General features: G+C 36.9%; 1 protein-coding gene across 2 annotated transcripts in view; it reads right to left on the bottom strand.

Moving 5' to 3' along the window:
* ASNS (asparagine synthetase (glutamine-hydrolyzing)) overlaps positions 1–17844 on the bottom strand; it is a 38674-nt gene that overhangs the window by 11802 nt on the left and 9028 nt on the right. For both annotated transcript variants that reach the window (XM_075271779.1, XM_075271781.1), the window contains exons 5-7: positions 17687–17788; positions 9589–9716; positions 6687–6813 (exon numbers count right to left, since the gene is read on the bottom strand). In XM_075271779.1, the coding sequence (XP_075127880.1) occupies positions 6687–6813; positions 9589–9716; positions 17687–17788 (357 nt within the window). The remainder of the gene's footprint in view (positions 1–6686; positions 6814–9588; positions 9717–17686; positions 17789–17844) is intronic.

Below are 17844 nucleotides of genomic sequence, written 5' to 3'. Positions count from 1 at the left end.
TGCATTCGTTGTACAGAATGCAGTAAGGACTACATTGGCTGCACCAGTAGGAAACTGAGTATCAGAGTACTAGAACACATAAGGGATACCAATAAAAAGTCTGTAGAACAAATGTCTGGAGTGTCAAGGCACTTTGTAGAAGTACATCAGGCCCAAGTTCAGACCATGCGGTTTTGTGCATTAGAACGGGTCGAGTCCTCCATTAGAGGAGGTAATTTGAGAGACAAATTACTTAATAGAGAAGCCTTCTACATATGGAAGTTTAATTCAAGAATACCGAACGGGTTAAATATTAAGACAGATTTGACCTATATTTATTGAAAATCGGCATTATGTTATGATTTACTTCGTAAATCTCTCATTTAGTTTGTAATCAATGAGATAATGTTTTAGCATGCTTTCATATACTGTCTATGTGTTGCTCATATTTGTATATTTGTATTTATTATATAGTTGTGGTACGAAACATTATAATCTTTTTATTAAGTAGGCAGTGGTATATATTTAGCCGTTTAGAAAGTGTTTAGTTTATGCAGGAGGCTTTCCCTCCCTCCCTTTGAGAGGCGTGTCTACTTACACACACGTAAGGTTGGCAACCATACCCACGTGGATTCGAAGGGTTTCAACTATACCCCGGAAGTATTTCAGTTAAGTGACCATCAGCGAAAGAAACCGCAACACATAGGAGATAGAGAATAGAAAATGGAATTATTGTATATCATATGCCAGCATTTGGAGTAGTAAGTTCTATTTCTATTTATATTTATATTTATACTTATAATACTGTGTTGGACATGGTTTACTGTGATGTCGTTAAGTTTATTCTTATGGGTAGTCTTACGGAGGGAAGTACGTCAGAGGCATCAGGTGTAACATAGGTTGGTAATTAAAATCACATAAAAGGAACTATAGTTGTAGATGTTGTATGTATGCCATGAATAAGGGGTTTCTTCTTCCCCGAAACGCGTTGGCGTTTTTTATGGACACTTAGTTTTTTCCACTCTTTTCACTGTCTATGTTTGTTTTGGACTGTATACCTTTTTATGGATGATTAAAAGTTAAGTTTTAAGAAAACGAGACTTCAGGAGTGCGGATCCATTTTATTGAAGAAAAAAAATTTTTCAGTTTGGAGTTTATCCTTGAGACCCAGGATATGTGATCGTGCACCCTTTTTGGACTCGGAAAATGTATTGGTGAGTTTCAGAGCTTTACATTTTTCTCTATATCATAGTTTGTTACTATTTGGGTCTGTGTCAGCTCAACCACCTTCCCTTAATTTGCCACCTGTGCCGTTGAAACATGGATACTGACGGTGAAGCCCGCAGTAGAAAAGTAGCTTCTATATTTGGTTCACATTGTATGGACCATATATGTGATACTAAAGGCGATGAACAAGCCAGGGAATATATTATGAAAAAAGAAAAACTGCTGACTCAAGAACTAAAAACCTTTTGGGATAGAACTACATTGAGTCAGTATGTCAGTAAAAACATGATACCAAGAGGCTTGCGCCTAAAAAAGTATCCTACGTTTATATATGAAGACATCTTTTTGGAGAAATGGAATGGAATCCTTACCAGCTGTTCCTTGAAATTGATGGAACTGATCATAGATTTTGAAAATAAAAGGATTGCCAAAATACAGGATGATTTGAAAGAAATACAAGCAAATATGGATGTTATTTCACTCAACTCCTCCCTAAAAGAAATGGATAATAATATACAAAGAAATTTAGAGAATTTGGAGAAGAAAATTATGGAGAATAAAAAGAAAAAATTTAATAGAGATTTGGAGGACTACAAAAGTGGTAATGTGTATAAAAAACCTAATACACAATTTTTTACGTCCTCACCATATCCAAAATCTATTTTAAAATCTAGTAAATATAAGGGTGCACGATCCTATCCTAAACGTTATGTATCATTCAGTTCCTTCGGGGAGTCGGAGGTATCTAACCAGTCGGGATATTCCAGGCAAAATTCTAAAACTACTACAGATCTTTCCTCGGATTCAGCGGATTTATCCCCGCGCCACTCGAATACGCAAGGTTCAAAAAACCGTATGTGGCAAAGAAGAAAACCAAGAGGGGAGGAAGAAGAAACAGGAATACGAGGAAGATATGTGACCAGATCGAAGAAAACATTGTTCACATAACAAATAAAGAAGATAAGTTTCCATCGGTTATCAACCTTTCAGGAATAGAACTATCTGACACACAAATGAAAGTCCTGGACAAGGGTCTGAACTTTGCACCAAAGAAGAATTTCAATTTTCTAGATACTGTCAAGGACGTAAATAAATTTGTTAGATCCTTAACCATTAGGAAACATTTCTTTATTGAATCAGAAAACGATCTAGGAGAGATGGAATCGGGTGGCAAAATAGTACCTGAAATTGTATTGGAGAATATGCATAGTATGCCTTTGAATAGCTCCGTTTTGGAACATACGTTAACAAATGATCTAATTGATAGAAGTTACAAAACTATTAACCGTTTGAAAACGGAGGATAGATTACCAGTCAGAAGATCTAACCCTAGATTTTATCCTTTACAGACTAGAGCCAATAGCTATATATTATTTCAAAATAAGATGGAGGAGGACCTAAAGAAATTAGAAAAGGAAGTGAGCAAAAATGTGAAGGAGATAAATAAGGAAGGAAAGTATAGGAAAAAAGATAGATCAAATATGTCTTCAAACGAACAAATAGCTTTAAAGCAACTCAAAAATAATAAAGAAATCGTTATCAAAAAATCGGACAAGGGGGGAAAGACAGTTATATTGAAAAGGGAGGACTATGTGAACAGCTGTCTAAGTATCTTGGAAGACACAAAAACATATAAAAAATTGAACTATAATCCTACGTCAGAATTTTCAAAAGAACTTAAATTGTTGGTAGAAGAGGGAGTGGCTCTAGGTGTCTTTGACACCGTAGAGGGTGAATATCTTATTAATGGCACACCTACTGTACCTATATTATATGGGTTACCTAAGCTTCATAAGAATACATTCCCCCCCCCTCTTCGCCCAATAATTTCTAGTAATAATTCCCTGAATGAGAGAGCAGGCAACTGGTTAGATGGGATTTTGCAACCCCTGGTCAGAAGAATACCTGGCTACATAAAAGATAGTAGGGAAGTTTTGAAATGTTTTAATGATTTCAAATGGGAATCTGACTACAGCTGGCTCACATGCGATATCTGTGCTTTATACCCCAATATTCCACATCAAGAGGCACTGGATGCTCTTGCATATCATCTTTATAAGTATAGCAACCTTGTTGAACCAGTATGTGAGTTCATAATATCCATTACATCATATCTTCTTAGACATAATTTTTTCTTATTTCAGGATATTTTTTATTTACAGCTATGCGGAGCGCCTATGGGCGCTCCGTTCTCACCATCTTTGGCTAATATTTTTCTGGCTTTTTGGGAGGAGGGTTATGTTTTTTCGGATCGTAATCCATACTTGTCCTCCCTCCTCTGGTATGGGCGCTACATCGACGACCTACTAATGGTGTGGGTCGGAGATGTAGCGCCCATACCGGAGTTCATTCAGTTTCTGAATAGTAATCAATATCAGTTGCAGTTTACGTTTTCACATGATAAGACATCTGTCAATTTCTTGGATATTGTACTCACAGGTTCTTTAGAAGAGGGGAGAGTTCACACCTCCCTCTATAGAAAGTCCTGTGCTGGTAATAGCATTTTGAAAGCAGGTAGTTGCCATCCTCCACATACTCTGAGGAGTATTCCGGTCGGAGAGCTTATTAGAACGAAAAGGGCATGCAGTAATAGGGGAGATTTTGAAAAATTGGAAGAATTAACCTTAGACAGATTTAAAGCAAGGGAATATCCTTCTTGGATGTTAAATAGAGCTAAGAAGATAGTGGCACAGAAAGAGAGAAATGATCTCCTACAAGATAAATCAAAAGAAAATACATTGGAGAAAAAATTAGTCTTTAGCACTCCATACAGCCCTCAATTTGACATCATTAAGGGTTTGATTAAAAAAAAACTTACCTATCCTGGCTCTAGATAAAACTACTGAAAAAATCCTAGAAGCAGGAGTACAATTTGTTGAAAGGAGAAATAAAACAATTGGTAATACAATATCTCCTAGCTATCTACCATTGAGTATAGGGGAAAATAAAGAAATGGCCATGGGATTTTTTAAGTGTGGTACCCTTAAATGTAAAATTTGCTGTAAGGCGTATGTCACTAGGGAAGTTACCAGCTATGCTTCGGATTTTAGCACAAAAATTAAGACCAAACTAGATTGCAACTCAGTGTCAGTTATCTACTGCATTCGTTGTACAGAATGCAGTAAGGACTACATTGGCTGCACCAGTAGGAAACTGAGTATCAGAGTACTAGAACACATAAGGGATACCAATAAAAAGTCTGTAGAACAAATGTCTGGAGTGTCAAGGCACTTTGTAGAAGTACATCAGGCCCAAGTTCAGACCATGCGGTTTTGTGCATTAGAACGGGTCGAGTCCTCCATTAGAGGAGGTAATTTGAGAGACAAATTACTTAATAGAGAAGCCTTCTACATATGGAAGTTTAATTCAAGAATACCGAACGGGTTAAATATTAAGACAGATTTGACCTATATTTATTGAAAATCGGCATTATGTTATGATTTACTTCGTAAATCTCTCATTTAGTTTGTAATCAATGAGATAATGTTTTAGCATGCTTTCATATACTGTCTATGTGTTGCTCATATTTGTATATTTGTATTTATTATATAGTTGTGGTACGAAACATTATAATCTTTTTATTAAGTAGGCAGTGGTATATATTTAGCCGTTTAGAAAGTGTTTAGTTTATGCAGGAGGCTTTCCCTCCCTCCCTTTGAGAGGCGTGTCTACTTACACACACGTAAGGTTGGCAACCATACCCACGTGGATTCGAAGGGTTTCAACTATACCCCGGAAGTATTTCAGTTAAGTGACCATCAGCGAAAGAAACCGCAACACATAGGAGATAGAGAATAGAAAATGGAATTATTGTATATCATATGCCAGCATTTGGAGTAGTAAGTTCTATTTCTATTTATATTTATACTTATAATACTGTGTTGGACATGGTTTACTGTGATGTCGTTAAGTTTATTCTTATGGGTAGTCTTACGGAGGGAAGTACGTCAGAGGCATCAGGTGTAACATAGGTTGGTAATTAAAATCACATAAAAGGAACTATAGTTGTAGATGTTGTATGTATGCCATGAATAAGGGGTTTCTTCTTCCCCGAAACGCGTTGGCGTTTTTTATGGACACTTAGTTTTTTCCACTCTTTTCACTGTCTATGTTTGTTTTGGACTGTATACCTTTTTATGGATGATTAAAAGTTAAGTTTTAAGAAAACGAGACTTCAGGAGTGCGGATCCATTTTATTGAAGAAAAAAAAATTTTCAGTTTGGAGTTTATCCTTGAGACCCAGGATATGTGATCGTGCACCCTTTTTGGACTCGGAAAATGTATTGGTGAGTTTCAGAGCTTTACATTTTTCTCTATATCATAGTTTGTTACTTTTTCTCATAGGAATGAATTGACCAGCGTTGATTGGCCAGTGTACAGCATTCGGCCAATCAAGGCTGGTTCTGCTGGAGGCTCGTCTGCGAGGAGGCGGAGTCTAAGATCGGACCACAATGGAGACTGCTGTAGTCCGATCTTAGACTCCGGCAGAAGCACGAGCCTCCGGCAGAACCAGCGTTGATTGGCCGAATGCTGTACACTGGTCAATCAACGCTGGTCAATTCATTCCTATGAGAAAAAGTAAGCTCCCTCGTAACAGCAAGCTGCCAACTCTCCTGACTAGCAAGGACGAGCCTGCTGCAGAACCAGCGTTGATTGGCCGAATGCTATACACTGTATAGCATTCGGCAAATCAACGCTGGTTCTGAATCGAGTCTTTACTGCGAATAGCGAGCAGTATTCGATCGAGTACGAATATTTTGAATACAGTAGTATTCGATCGAATACCTACTCAATAGAATACTACTCGCTCATTTCTAAACACAAGACGCTAAAACGCTAAACAGTTTTTATACATTTGTCAGATTTTTCTCTTTTTTTGCTATTTTGGCCTCAGAGTCTCAATTATTTTTTTCTTGTATCAAAGCCAGAAGGAATAAAGCGCAGATAAAAGGAGAAGACGCGTTTTCTTCTGGGTAGACTAAGGTAACGCTCACACAGTCGGGGGTCACGGAAGACTGTGTGAGACATATTTTTAGTTTTTAAAGTTAAAATCAAAAAGGTTTAGATTTGGAATCGAAAGGTGAAGAAATGTCCCTAAGAATGAAAAAATAATGTTTTTTTTATAGTCTGAAGAACGGAAAGAAGACGAGGGACCCGGACCTACAGCTAGAGGGTCACTCTGCAATGGAGGGTGGAAGAGAAGGGAGAAAAATCAGAGTTTGTACCAAAGCTCAGAACAGAACTTCTTTGATGGATCGTTTTTGGATAAGTTAATGTTCATCATTTGGGGTAAATTCTAATACAGAGCTCCAGACCCCCTGTATGGACACAGAGTTATCTGGTAATATTCTATCTGCCTGCTGTCACCACTAGGGGGAGCTAACTGCACTCAGTGCCCATTGAACTTAGTGATAAAAGGGTATACAGTTAGCTACCAGTCTCCCTCTAGTGGTAAATAGTGAGGCAGGACTGTTTCTTACCCACAGAGGCTCTCACGGTGGTGATGTCATAGGTTTCCAGGGTAAAGATGACCTCATCCACCGCCTGGATTCCTTCTTCAGCGCCAAAAATGATTTCATGATGTTCACTACCAATGTGATTGGCGACCTGGAATGGTGATAATAAAGATTGGGCGTCAGTATGGCACATCGTACTGACAGGGTACAGCGTTGCCCTCCGTCTGACTGCCATACCCATCCTATGACATCAGGAAATCGAATATAAGGTCAGATTTTCCCAATGATGTAAGGGATTTTCTAATTTTGAAAAGATTCATTTTGGATGGCACCTATGTGTGGTGTTGTGTGTGCCCAGAGTGATATTTACTATACATAACACCAAAGGACTTCCCAGCCCCCTGGACGACACATAACCATAGCTGTATGGTCCCGGCATAGACCCCGAACAATGTGCTCACATACAGTACCTGCCACATTGTATCCATATACTGTACCCGCCATACTGTGCCCCCATAAGATAATAGCCATTGTGTTCCCATTACAATAAGAGTGTCAGCTACTGTGCCCTATACCAGGGGTACTCAGCTGATTTTAGGAGAGGTCTACTGTCCTAGGGCTGCCATCATGAACAGGTCCAGTATTTACATAAGTTACGTCATGCATCCAAATACGTCCAGTCCCACCCATACCCCACCTGTACCCCACCTAGTTCCTCTAAACTCCAATATATAGTTCTCCTTACACAGTATAAGGTCCCCATATTGGGCTATACATGGTATAATGTCCTACTGGTGCCCCACATAGCATAATACCCCTTTAGTACACAAAGTATAATTCCCCCTTAGTACCCCCACAAAGTATAATGCCCCCTCAATATCCTCCCCACATAGCATAATGCCCCTTTAGTGCACATAGCATAATGCCCCTTTAGTGCACACCGTATAATGCCCCTTTAGTGCACACAGTATAATGCCCCTTCAGTGCACACCGTATAATGCCCCTTTAGTGCACACAGTATAATGCCCCTTCAGTGCACACAGTATAATGCCTCTTCAGTGCACACCGTATAATGCCCCTTTAGTGCACACAGTATAATGCCCCCTTAGTACCCCCACAAAGTATAATGTTCCTTTAGTGGCTCCCACATTGTTGTTCCCACACAGCACATTGCTGCATTTTTGCCCCCTACATAGTATAATGCCCCTTTATGCCTCAACACACTGAATAATACCACCGTAGGCCCCACAAGGTGCAATGTCCCCATGTGCCTCGATGTAGGGGACCTGCAGGAAACTCCTTCCATGCCCCGGCATAGTGACACTGACAGCAGCCGAGACAGGCTGATTTCCCAACCACTGTCCATTTTGCACTTATGTATCACAGTACCGGCAGCAGAAGGGATCAGCAATTGTCCCTGCTGCCTAAACATGGCAGTGCTACTCCTGTGTAGGGAGCGGGGTAAGTGCTGATGGGACAGCGGTCAGGAAATCATTCCCCCCCAAATACCCAGCATATGTAGTAATAATGATCTGTATATAACATGTAGGGCGGTGCCCTGTCTGCACATCAGAACGAGAGTCTTGTTTTGGCCTGAGGACTATTCCTGTCAGTGTCGGGGGATCGAGCCCCTTGGGCAGGTTCATGTAACCACAGCAGAGGAGCCCGGCTACAAAGCTTTAGTGTATGTAACCTGCAGGAAAGATCATGTTGTGCTTGGCTTGTTAATACCGTCACCACATTGCACAGCCGTACTGCACTCATGTGTGCCCGCTATACATTATAGAAGTATTATTTCACCAAGCAGGTCCACAACCTATAGAATCGCCATGCTGCAATGTCAGAATTGTAGTATTATGTGGAAAGTATCTGGCAGTATTAGGTGAATATGGTATATCACTTGAGCAATATATGGTGGTAATACCTGGGCTGTATATGGCAGTATTATATCTAAAATATATATAACTTGAACACTATATGGTGGTATTAGGGCTGTATATGACTGTATTATATGGGTAATGTATATTACTTGGGCACTATGTAGTGGTTTTATCTGGTCTGTATATGGTGGTAATATGTGGATAATGTATATTACTTGGAGGCTATAGAGCGGTATTATCTGCACTGTATATGGTTGTATTATGAAAATAATGCATATTTATTATATCTATTTATTATTTTGCTTAATTGCATAGCACCACCATATTCCCTAGCACTTTACAGACATTGTCACTTGGCCACTATACGGTGTTATTACCTGGGCTGTGTATGGCTGTATTATTGTGTATGTCACTTGAGCACTATATGTTGGTATTTTCTAGGTTGTATATTGCGATATTATGTAAATAATGTTTAGCACTTGAGTACTATATGGTGGTATTATCTGCATGGTATATGGTAGTATTATGAAAATAATGCATATTTATTTATGTATTATTTTGCTTACTTGTAGCACCAGCACTTTATTGTCATCACTTGGCCACTATATGGTGACATTACCTGGCTGTATATTGCCATATTATGTAAATAAAGTGTATCAGTTGAGCACTATATAGTGGTATTATCTATGGTGTACATGGTAGTATTATGTAAATAATATATATCACTTGGGCACCATATGGTGGTATTATCTGGGCTGTACATTGTGGTATTATGTGGCACTTTGGCACCATATAGTGGTATTATTTGGACTGTATATGACGGTATTTTGTCAATAATGTATATGACTTGGGCACTATATGGTGGTATTTTCTGGGCTGTATATGGCAGTATTGTGTGAATAATGTACAGCACTTAGGTAGTGTATGGTGGTATTATTTGGGCTGTATATGACAGTGTTATGTCTATAAAATGATCTTAGGCAGTATATAGTGGCATTATTTGGGCTGCCTATGGCGGTATTCTCTCGGTGGTACAGCTGCGTTACCTTTCTTGCCGCCTGTAGATCGGGGCTATCCTCCATTCCGATGGCAAATGTCTGCAGGGGGTAGGGTAAATTGTTTTCTTTCTTCAGCTTGGACAGAGTTGCAGCGACCAGGCTGGAGTCCAGACCACCTAGAGAACAGACAAGGGTTAGTAATCGGCTCCACGACCACCTGCACTATTCTACACGTCAGTGTTGTGCCTGTCATACAGCGGTGTAATAAGTATTTGCCACCTTGCAGATGCCACAGATTGAAGTGTTTTTGCTGACGTGGAAACCACTTCAAGTGGTTATATCACATAAAGTACCTGCCCTCTATTTACAATGGGATCGATTGCTGATCAGTGGGTATCTGACCAGTGATCTAGAGATTGGGTAGGTAGCGATAGACGCAGAATGTGCACCCCCGCTCCATTCATTGCAGTGGTAGTGTATGAGAAATCTGAATGCTGGACGTTGGCTATTCCTATGGATTGAGGATAAGCCATTTCCGTGGCATGCCACAGTTTTCTATGTACTTGTCCAAACCCAAGTGGATTTTGCCAAGAATTTTTGCACATCAATTGGTCTAGTTTTTGTGCCTCCCATTAATTTAGGGGAACTTCGTTGCTGGTTTTGCTACAGAAAGCAAAAATGAGCAGGGTGAAAAAAGAGGTGCATATCGTTATACAAGTTAATGATAAGTAACTTGGGAGTCTTTGATGTGGATTTTGGCAAGGAAAATGGGCCAAAGACCTTGACAAAAAATCTCCCTGTGAACAAATTAAGGCCTAATGCACATGAATGAGTGTGCAGGCCGAGGCTCTAATGAGGGGATGTCCAGTACTCCGTCCCGTTCCAATGGTTATAGAGAAGGTCCTATCAGGCTTTGTGTCATCTGAACAAAATGAATCAGAATCCCTAATAGAAATGCAGGTACATCCTACCATGTGTCATTCTATCATGTGTCATTCTATCATGTGTCATCCCATCATGTATCATTTGTGAGAAGGTGACAGGCAGACTGCTGGAGTCCCGCGATATCAGCCCCAGGTGTATGACCTATGTTTGGTCTAGGGCAGGTCTGGAGGAGGCTTCAGCCCAGGTGTGGGTCATAGGCCTATTACTGAGCCATAAAAATCTGTAGAGCCTGAACTTGAGTGCAGATCCAAAGGATGTGTCCTGTTTCTCTGAGTCCGGTGAGACTGTATTGTACTTATTGGTTTGTTCATGTGGCTGTTAGTAAGCCACATGTATAGTTAGTTTATTATTACTGTTTAGTTAGTTGCTCAGACGAGCAGGATTTTGTTTCTTTTTGTTTTGCCTGAAGTTAAGGCTGCATTTTATTTTGCTCGTTTGTGCCTGAAGTGAAGCTTATTTGTTTTCCTGTTTTCTTTTTCTAAATTAACCAGATTGCTGCATATTTTGTGTTCCTGTCTTTGACTAGTTGGCTTCTACTGAGCCACCTTCCCCACACATTCCACAATGTGTCATTCTATCATGTATCATTCTATCATGTATCATTCTATCATGTGTCATTCTATCATGTATCATTCTATCATGTATCATTCTATCATGTGTCATTCTATCATGTGTCATTCTATCATGTGTCATTCTATCATGTGTCATTCTATCATGTGTCATTCTATCATATATCATTCTATCATGTGTCATTCTATCATGTGTCATTCTATCATGTATCATTCTATCATGTGTCATTCTATCATGTGTCATTCTATCATGTATCATTCTATCATGTGTCATTCTATCATGTATCATTCTATCATGTGTCATTCTATCATATATTATTCTATCATGTATCATTCTATCATGTGTCATTCTATCATGTATCATTCTATCATGTGTCATTCTATCATATATTATTCTATCATGTATCTCTCTATCATGTGTCATTCTATCATGTATCATTCTATCATGTGTCATTCTATCATGTATCATTCTATCATGTGTCATTCTATCATGTATCTCTCTATCATGTGTCATTCTATCATGTATCATTCTATCATGTATCATTCTATCATGTGTCATTCTATCATGTCATTCTATCATGTATCATTCTATCATGTATCATTCTATCATGTGTCATTCTATCATGTATCATTCTATCATGTATCATTCTATCATGTGTCATTCTATTATGTCATTCTATCATGTATCATTCTATCATGTGTCATTCTATCATGTATCATTCTATCATGTGTCATTCTATCATATATTATTCTATCATGTGTCATTCTATCATGTATCATTCTATCATGCATCATTCTATCATGTGTCATTCTATCATGTATCATTCTATCATTTATCATTCTATCATGTGTCATTCTATCATGTGTCATTCTATCATATATTATTCTATCATGTGTCATTCTATCATGTGTCATTCTATCATGTATCATTCTATCATTTATCATTCTATCATGTGTCATTCTATCATATATTATTCTATCATGTGTCATTCTATCATGTATCATTCTATCATGCATCATTCTATCATGTGTCATTCTATCATGTGTCATTCTATCATATATTATTCTATCATGTGTCATTCTATCATGTATCATTCTATCATGTGTCATTCTATCATGTATCATTCTATCATGTATCATTCTATCATGTGTCATTCTATCATGTGTCATTCTATCATATATTATTCTATCATGTGTCATTCTATCATGTATCATTCTATCATGTATCATTCTATCATGTATCATTCTATCATGTATCATTCTATCATGTGTCATTCTATCATGTATCATTCTATCATGTGTCATTCTATCATATATTATTCTATCATGTATCATTCTATCATGTGTCATTCTATCATGTATCATTCTATCATTTATCATTCTATCATGTGTCATTCTATCATATATTATTCTATCATGTGTCATTCTATCATGTATCATTCTATCATGTGTCATTCTATCATGTATCATTCTATCATGTATCATTCTATCATGTGTCATTCTATCATGTATCATTCTATCATGTGTCATTCTATCATGTGTCATTCTATCATGTGTCATTCTATCATATATTATTCTATCATGTGTCATTCTATTATGTATCATTCTATCATGTATCATTCTATCATGTGTCATTCTATCATGTGTCATTCTATCATATCTTATTCTATCATGTGTCATTCTATCATATATTATTCTATCATGTATCATTCTATCATGTGTCATTCTATCATGTATCTCTCTATCATGTGTCATTCTATCATGTATCATTCTATCATGTGTCATTCTATCATGTATCATTCTATCATGTATCATTCTATCATGTGTCATTCTATCATGTATCATTCTATCATGTATCATTCTATCATGTGTCATTCTATCATGTATCTCTCTATCATGTGTCATTCTATCATGTATCATTCTATCATGTGTCATTCTATCATGTATCATTCTATCATGTATCATTCTATCATGTGTCATTCTATCATGTATCATTCTATCATGTGTCATTCTATCATGTGTCATTCTATCATGTCATTCTATCATGTATCATTCTATCATGTGTCATTCTATCATGTCATTCTATCATGTATCATTCTATCATGTATCTCTCTATCATGTGTCATTCTATCATGTATCATTCTATCATGTGTCATTCTATCATGTATCATTCTATCATGTATCATTCTATCATGTGTCATTCTATCATGTATCATTCTATCATGTGTCATTCTATCATGTGTCATTCTATCATGTCATTCTATCATGTATCATTCTATCATGTATCTCTCTATCATGTGTCATTCTATCATGTATCATTCTATCGTGTATCATTCTATCATGTGTCATTCTATCCTGTGTCATTCTATCATGTGTAATTTTATCATGTGTCATTCTATCACGTATCATTCTATCACGTGTCATTCTATCACGTGTCATTCTATCACGTGTCATTCTATCATGTGTCATTCTATCACATATCATTCTATCATGTGTCATTCTATCACGTATCATTCTATCACGTGTCATTCTATCACGTGTCATTCTATCACGTGTCATTCTATCATGTGTCATTCTATCACATATCATTCTATCATGTGTCATTCTATCACGTATCATTCTATCACGTGTCATTCCATCACGTGTCATTCTATCACGTATCATTCTATCATGTATCATTCTATCATGTGTCATTCTATCATGTGTCATTCTATCATGTTTCATTCTATCATGTGTCATTCTATCATGTATCATTCTATCATGTATCTCTCTATCATGTGTCATTCTATGATATATTATTCTATCATGTGTCATTCTATCATGTATCATTCTATCATGTGTCATTCTATCATGTATCATTCTATCATGTGTCATTCTATCATATATTATTCTATCATGTATCATTCTATCATGTATCATTCTATCATGTGTCATTCTATCATGTGTCATTCTATCATGTGTCATTCTATCATGTATCATTCTATCATGTGTCATTCTATCATGTGTCATTCTATCATGTGTCATTCTATCATATATTATTCTATCATGTGTCATTCTATCATATATTATTCTATCATGTGTCATTCTATCATGTATCATTCTATCATGTATCATTCTATCATGTGTCATTCTATCATGTATCATTCTATCATGTGTCATTCTATCATGTCATTCTATCATGTATCATTCTATCATGTGTCATTCTATCATGTCATTCTATCATGTATCATTCTATCATGTATCATTCTATCATGTATCTCTCTATCATGTGTCATTCTATCATGTATCATTCTATCATGTATCATTCTATCATGTGTCATTCTATTATGTCATTCTATCATGTATCATTCTATCATGTGTCATTCTATCGTGTATCATTCTATCATGTATCATTCTATCATGTATCATTCTATCATGTATCATTCTATCATGTGTCATTCTATCATGTGTCATTCTATCATGTGTCATTCTATCATATATTATTCTATCATGTATCATTTTATCATGTGTCATTCTATCATGTATCTCTCTATCATGTGTCATTCTATCATGTATCATTCTATCATGTGTCATTCTATCATGTATCATTCTATCATGTATCATTCTATCATGTGTCATTCTATCATGTATCATTCTATCATGTGTCATTCTATCATGTGTCATTCTATCATGTCATTCTATCATGTATCATTCTATCATGTGTCATTCTATCATGTCATTCTATCATGTATCATTCTATCATGTATCTCTCTATCATGTGTCATTCTATCATGTATCATTCTATCATGTATCATTCTATCATGTGTCATTCTATCGTGTATCATTCTATCACGTATCATTCTATCACGTGTCATTCTATCACGTGTCATTCTATCACGTGTCATTCTATCACGTGTCATTCTATCATGTGTCATTCTATCATGTATCATTCTATCACGTGTCATTCTATCATGTATCATTCTATCACGTATCATTCTATCACGTGTCATTCTATCAAGTGTCATTCTATCACGTATCATTCTATCATGTGTCATTCTATCACGTATCATTCTATCACGTGTCATTCTATCACGTGTCATTCTATCACGTATCATTCTATCATGTATCATTCTATCACGTGTCATTCTATCATGTGTCATTCTATCATGTGTCATTCTATCATGTGTCATTCTATCGTGTTTCATTCTACCATGTTTCATTCTATCATGTGTCATTCTTTCATGTATCATTCTATCAGGTGTCATTCTATCATGTCATTCTATCATGTATCATTCTATCATTTGTCATTCTATCATGTGTCATTCTATCATGTGTCATTCTATCATGTATCATTCTATCATGTGTCATTCTATCATGTGTCATTCTATCATGTGTCATTCTATCATATATTATTCTATCATGTATCATTCTATCATGTGTCATTCTATCATGTATCATTCTATCATGTGTCATTCTATCATGTGTCATTCTATCATGTGTCATTCTATCATGTATCATTCTATCATGTGTCATTCTATCATGTGTCATTCTATCATGTGTCATTCTATCATATATTATTCTATCATGTGTCATTCTATCATGTATCATTCTATCATGTATCATTCTATCATGTGTCATTCTATCATGTATCATTCTATCATGTGTCATTCTATCATGTCATTCTATCATGTATCATTCTATCATGTATCTCTCTATCATGTGTCATTCTATCATGTATCATTCTATCATGTATCATTCTATGATGTGTCATTCTATTATGTCATTCTATCATGTATCATTCTATCATGTGTCATTCTATCGTGTATCATTCTATCATGTGTCATTCTATCATGTATCATTCTATCATGTATCATTCTATCATGTGTCATTCTATCATGTGTCATTCTATCATGTGTAATTCTATCATATATTATTCTATCATGTATCATTCTATCATGTGTCATTCTATCATGTATCTCTCTATCATGTGTCATTCTATCATGTATCATTCTATCATGTGTCATTCTATCATGTATCATTCTATCATGTATCATTCTATCATGTGTCATTCTATCATGTATCATTCTATCATGTATCATTCTATCATGTGTCATTCTATCATGTGTCATTCTATCATGTCATTCTATCATGTATCATTCTATCATGTATCATTCTATCATGTGTCATTCTATCATGTCATTCTATCATGTATCATTCTATCATGTATCATTCTATCATGTGTCATTCTATCATGTCATTCTATCATGTATCTCTCTATCATGTGTCATTCTATCATGTATCATTCTATCATGTGTCATTCTATCACGTGTCATTCTATCATGTATCTCTCTATCATGTGTCATTCTATCATGTATCATTCTATCATGTATCATTCTATCATGTGTCATTCTATCCTGTGTCATTCTATCATGTGTAATTTTATCATGTGTCATTCTATCACGTATCATTCTATCACGTGTCATTCTATCACGTGTCATTCTATCACGTGTCATTCTATCATGTGTCATTCTATCATGTATCATTCTATCACGTGTCATTCTATCACGTATCATTCTATCACGTGTCATTCTATCAAGTGTCATTCTATCACGTATCATTCTATCATGTGTCATTCTATCACGTATCATTCTATCACATGTCATTCTATCACGTGTCATTCTATCACGTATCATTCTATCATGTATCATTCTATCACGTGTCATTCTATCATGTGTCATTCTATCATGTGTCATTCTATCATGTATCATTCTATCACGTGTCATTCTATCACGTGTCATTCTATCATGTGTCATTCTATCATGTGTCATTCTATCGTGTTTCATTCTACCATGTTTCATTCTATCATGTGTCATTCTTTCATGTATCATTCTATCAGGTGTCATTCTATCATGTCATTCTATCATGTATCATTCTATCATGTGTCATTCTATCATGTCATTCTATTATGTATCATCCTATCATATATCATTCTACCATGTGCCACTCTATCATGTATCATGTATGAAGGCACTCAGATGTCAGCATTCTGTAGCAAAATACTCCCCTGCCCTTCAGATGGCACACTTGGTGATGTGCTTGGGACCACCCTGTGCCGGTGGGCCTAGCTCCGGCAGGGCACCGAATAAATCTAGCCAAAGTCATTCTTAATATCACTGGGTTCCCATAGGCCAGAACTTCAGCTTGATCTTGTAATTTCTTACTTTGTAAAGAGATTATACTACAAACAACACCTATACTCAAGATACACCTCTGATCGGTGTGGGTAAGTCCTCTGGGGTCCTAAGTATTCCTCTGGACCTCTATTCTCATGATCCTGGGGTCCCAGTGGTCAGACCCCCTGCCACTCAGACATATAGCCCCCTAATCCAGTTTTTAAGGGGCTGAGAAAAACCCAACCCTGCCTGCCTGTTCTATGTGATCCCTATAAGACTATTCTAGAACAGGCCTCTCGCCATGATGATGTATAGGTCACGGTGCGATGAACTAGAATACATTATAACCATATAATAGATGAGGTTCTGTCCGGGCTCGCACCGCTGACTCCATAAGATAAATGTGCAAGGGCCGGAGAAATCCTCCCTGCACACAAGACAAAGCGAGCGGACAAAATTCTATTAGGCTTTTCCCGATACCTGACAACAAGCAGCCGATCCTTCTGTGCGACATTAACCGCTTCCTGACCGCGTTCTCAAACAGGAGGCAAATGTTTCTCTTAATTGTTTCACGATCCATCCCTGCAGGCGAAAAGTTTAAAAAAAAATTCAGGGTATGAAAATTTTTGTAACCGAAT

This window comes from Leptodactylus fuscus, chromosome 4 (assembly GCF_031893055.1).
Source record: "Leptodactylus fuscus isolate aLepFus1 chromosome 4, aLepFus1.hap2, whole genome shotgun sequence".
Classification (NCBI taxonomy): Eukaryota; Metazoa; Chordata; class Amphibia; order Anura; family Leptodactylidae; genus Leptodactylus; species Leptodactylus fuscus.
The sequence above is the reverse complement of the archived record's forward strand: the minus strand, read 5'-3'. Positions and strand labels throughout refer to the sequence as shown.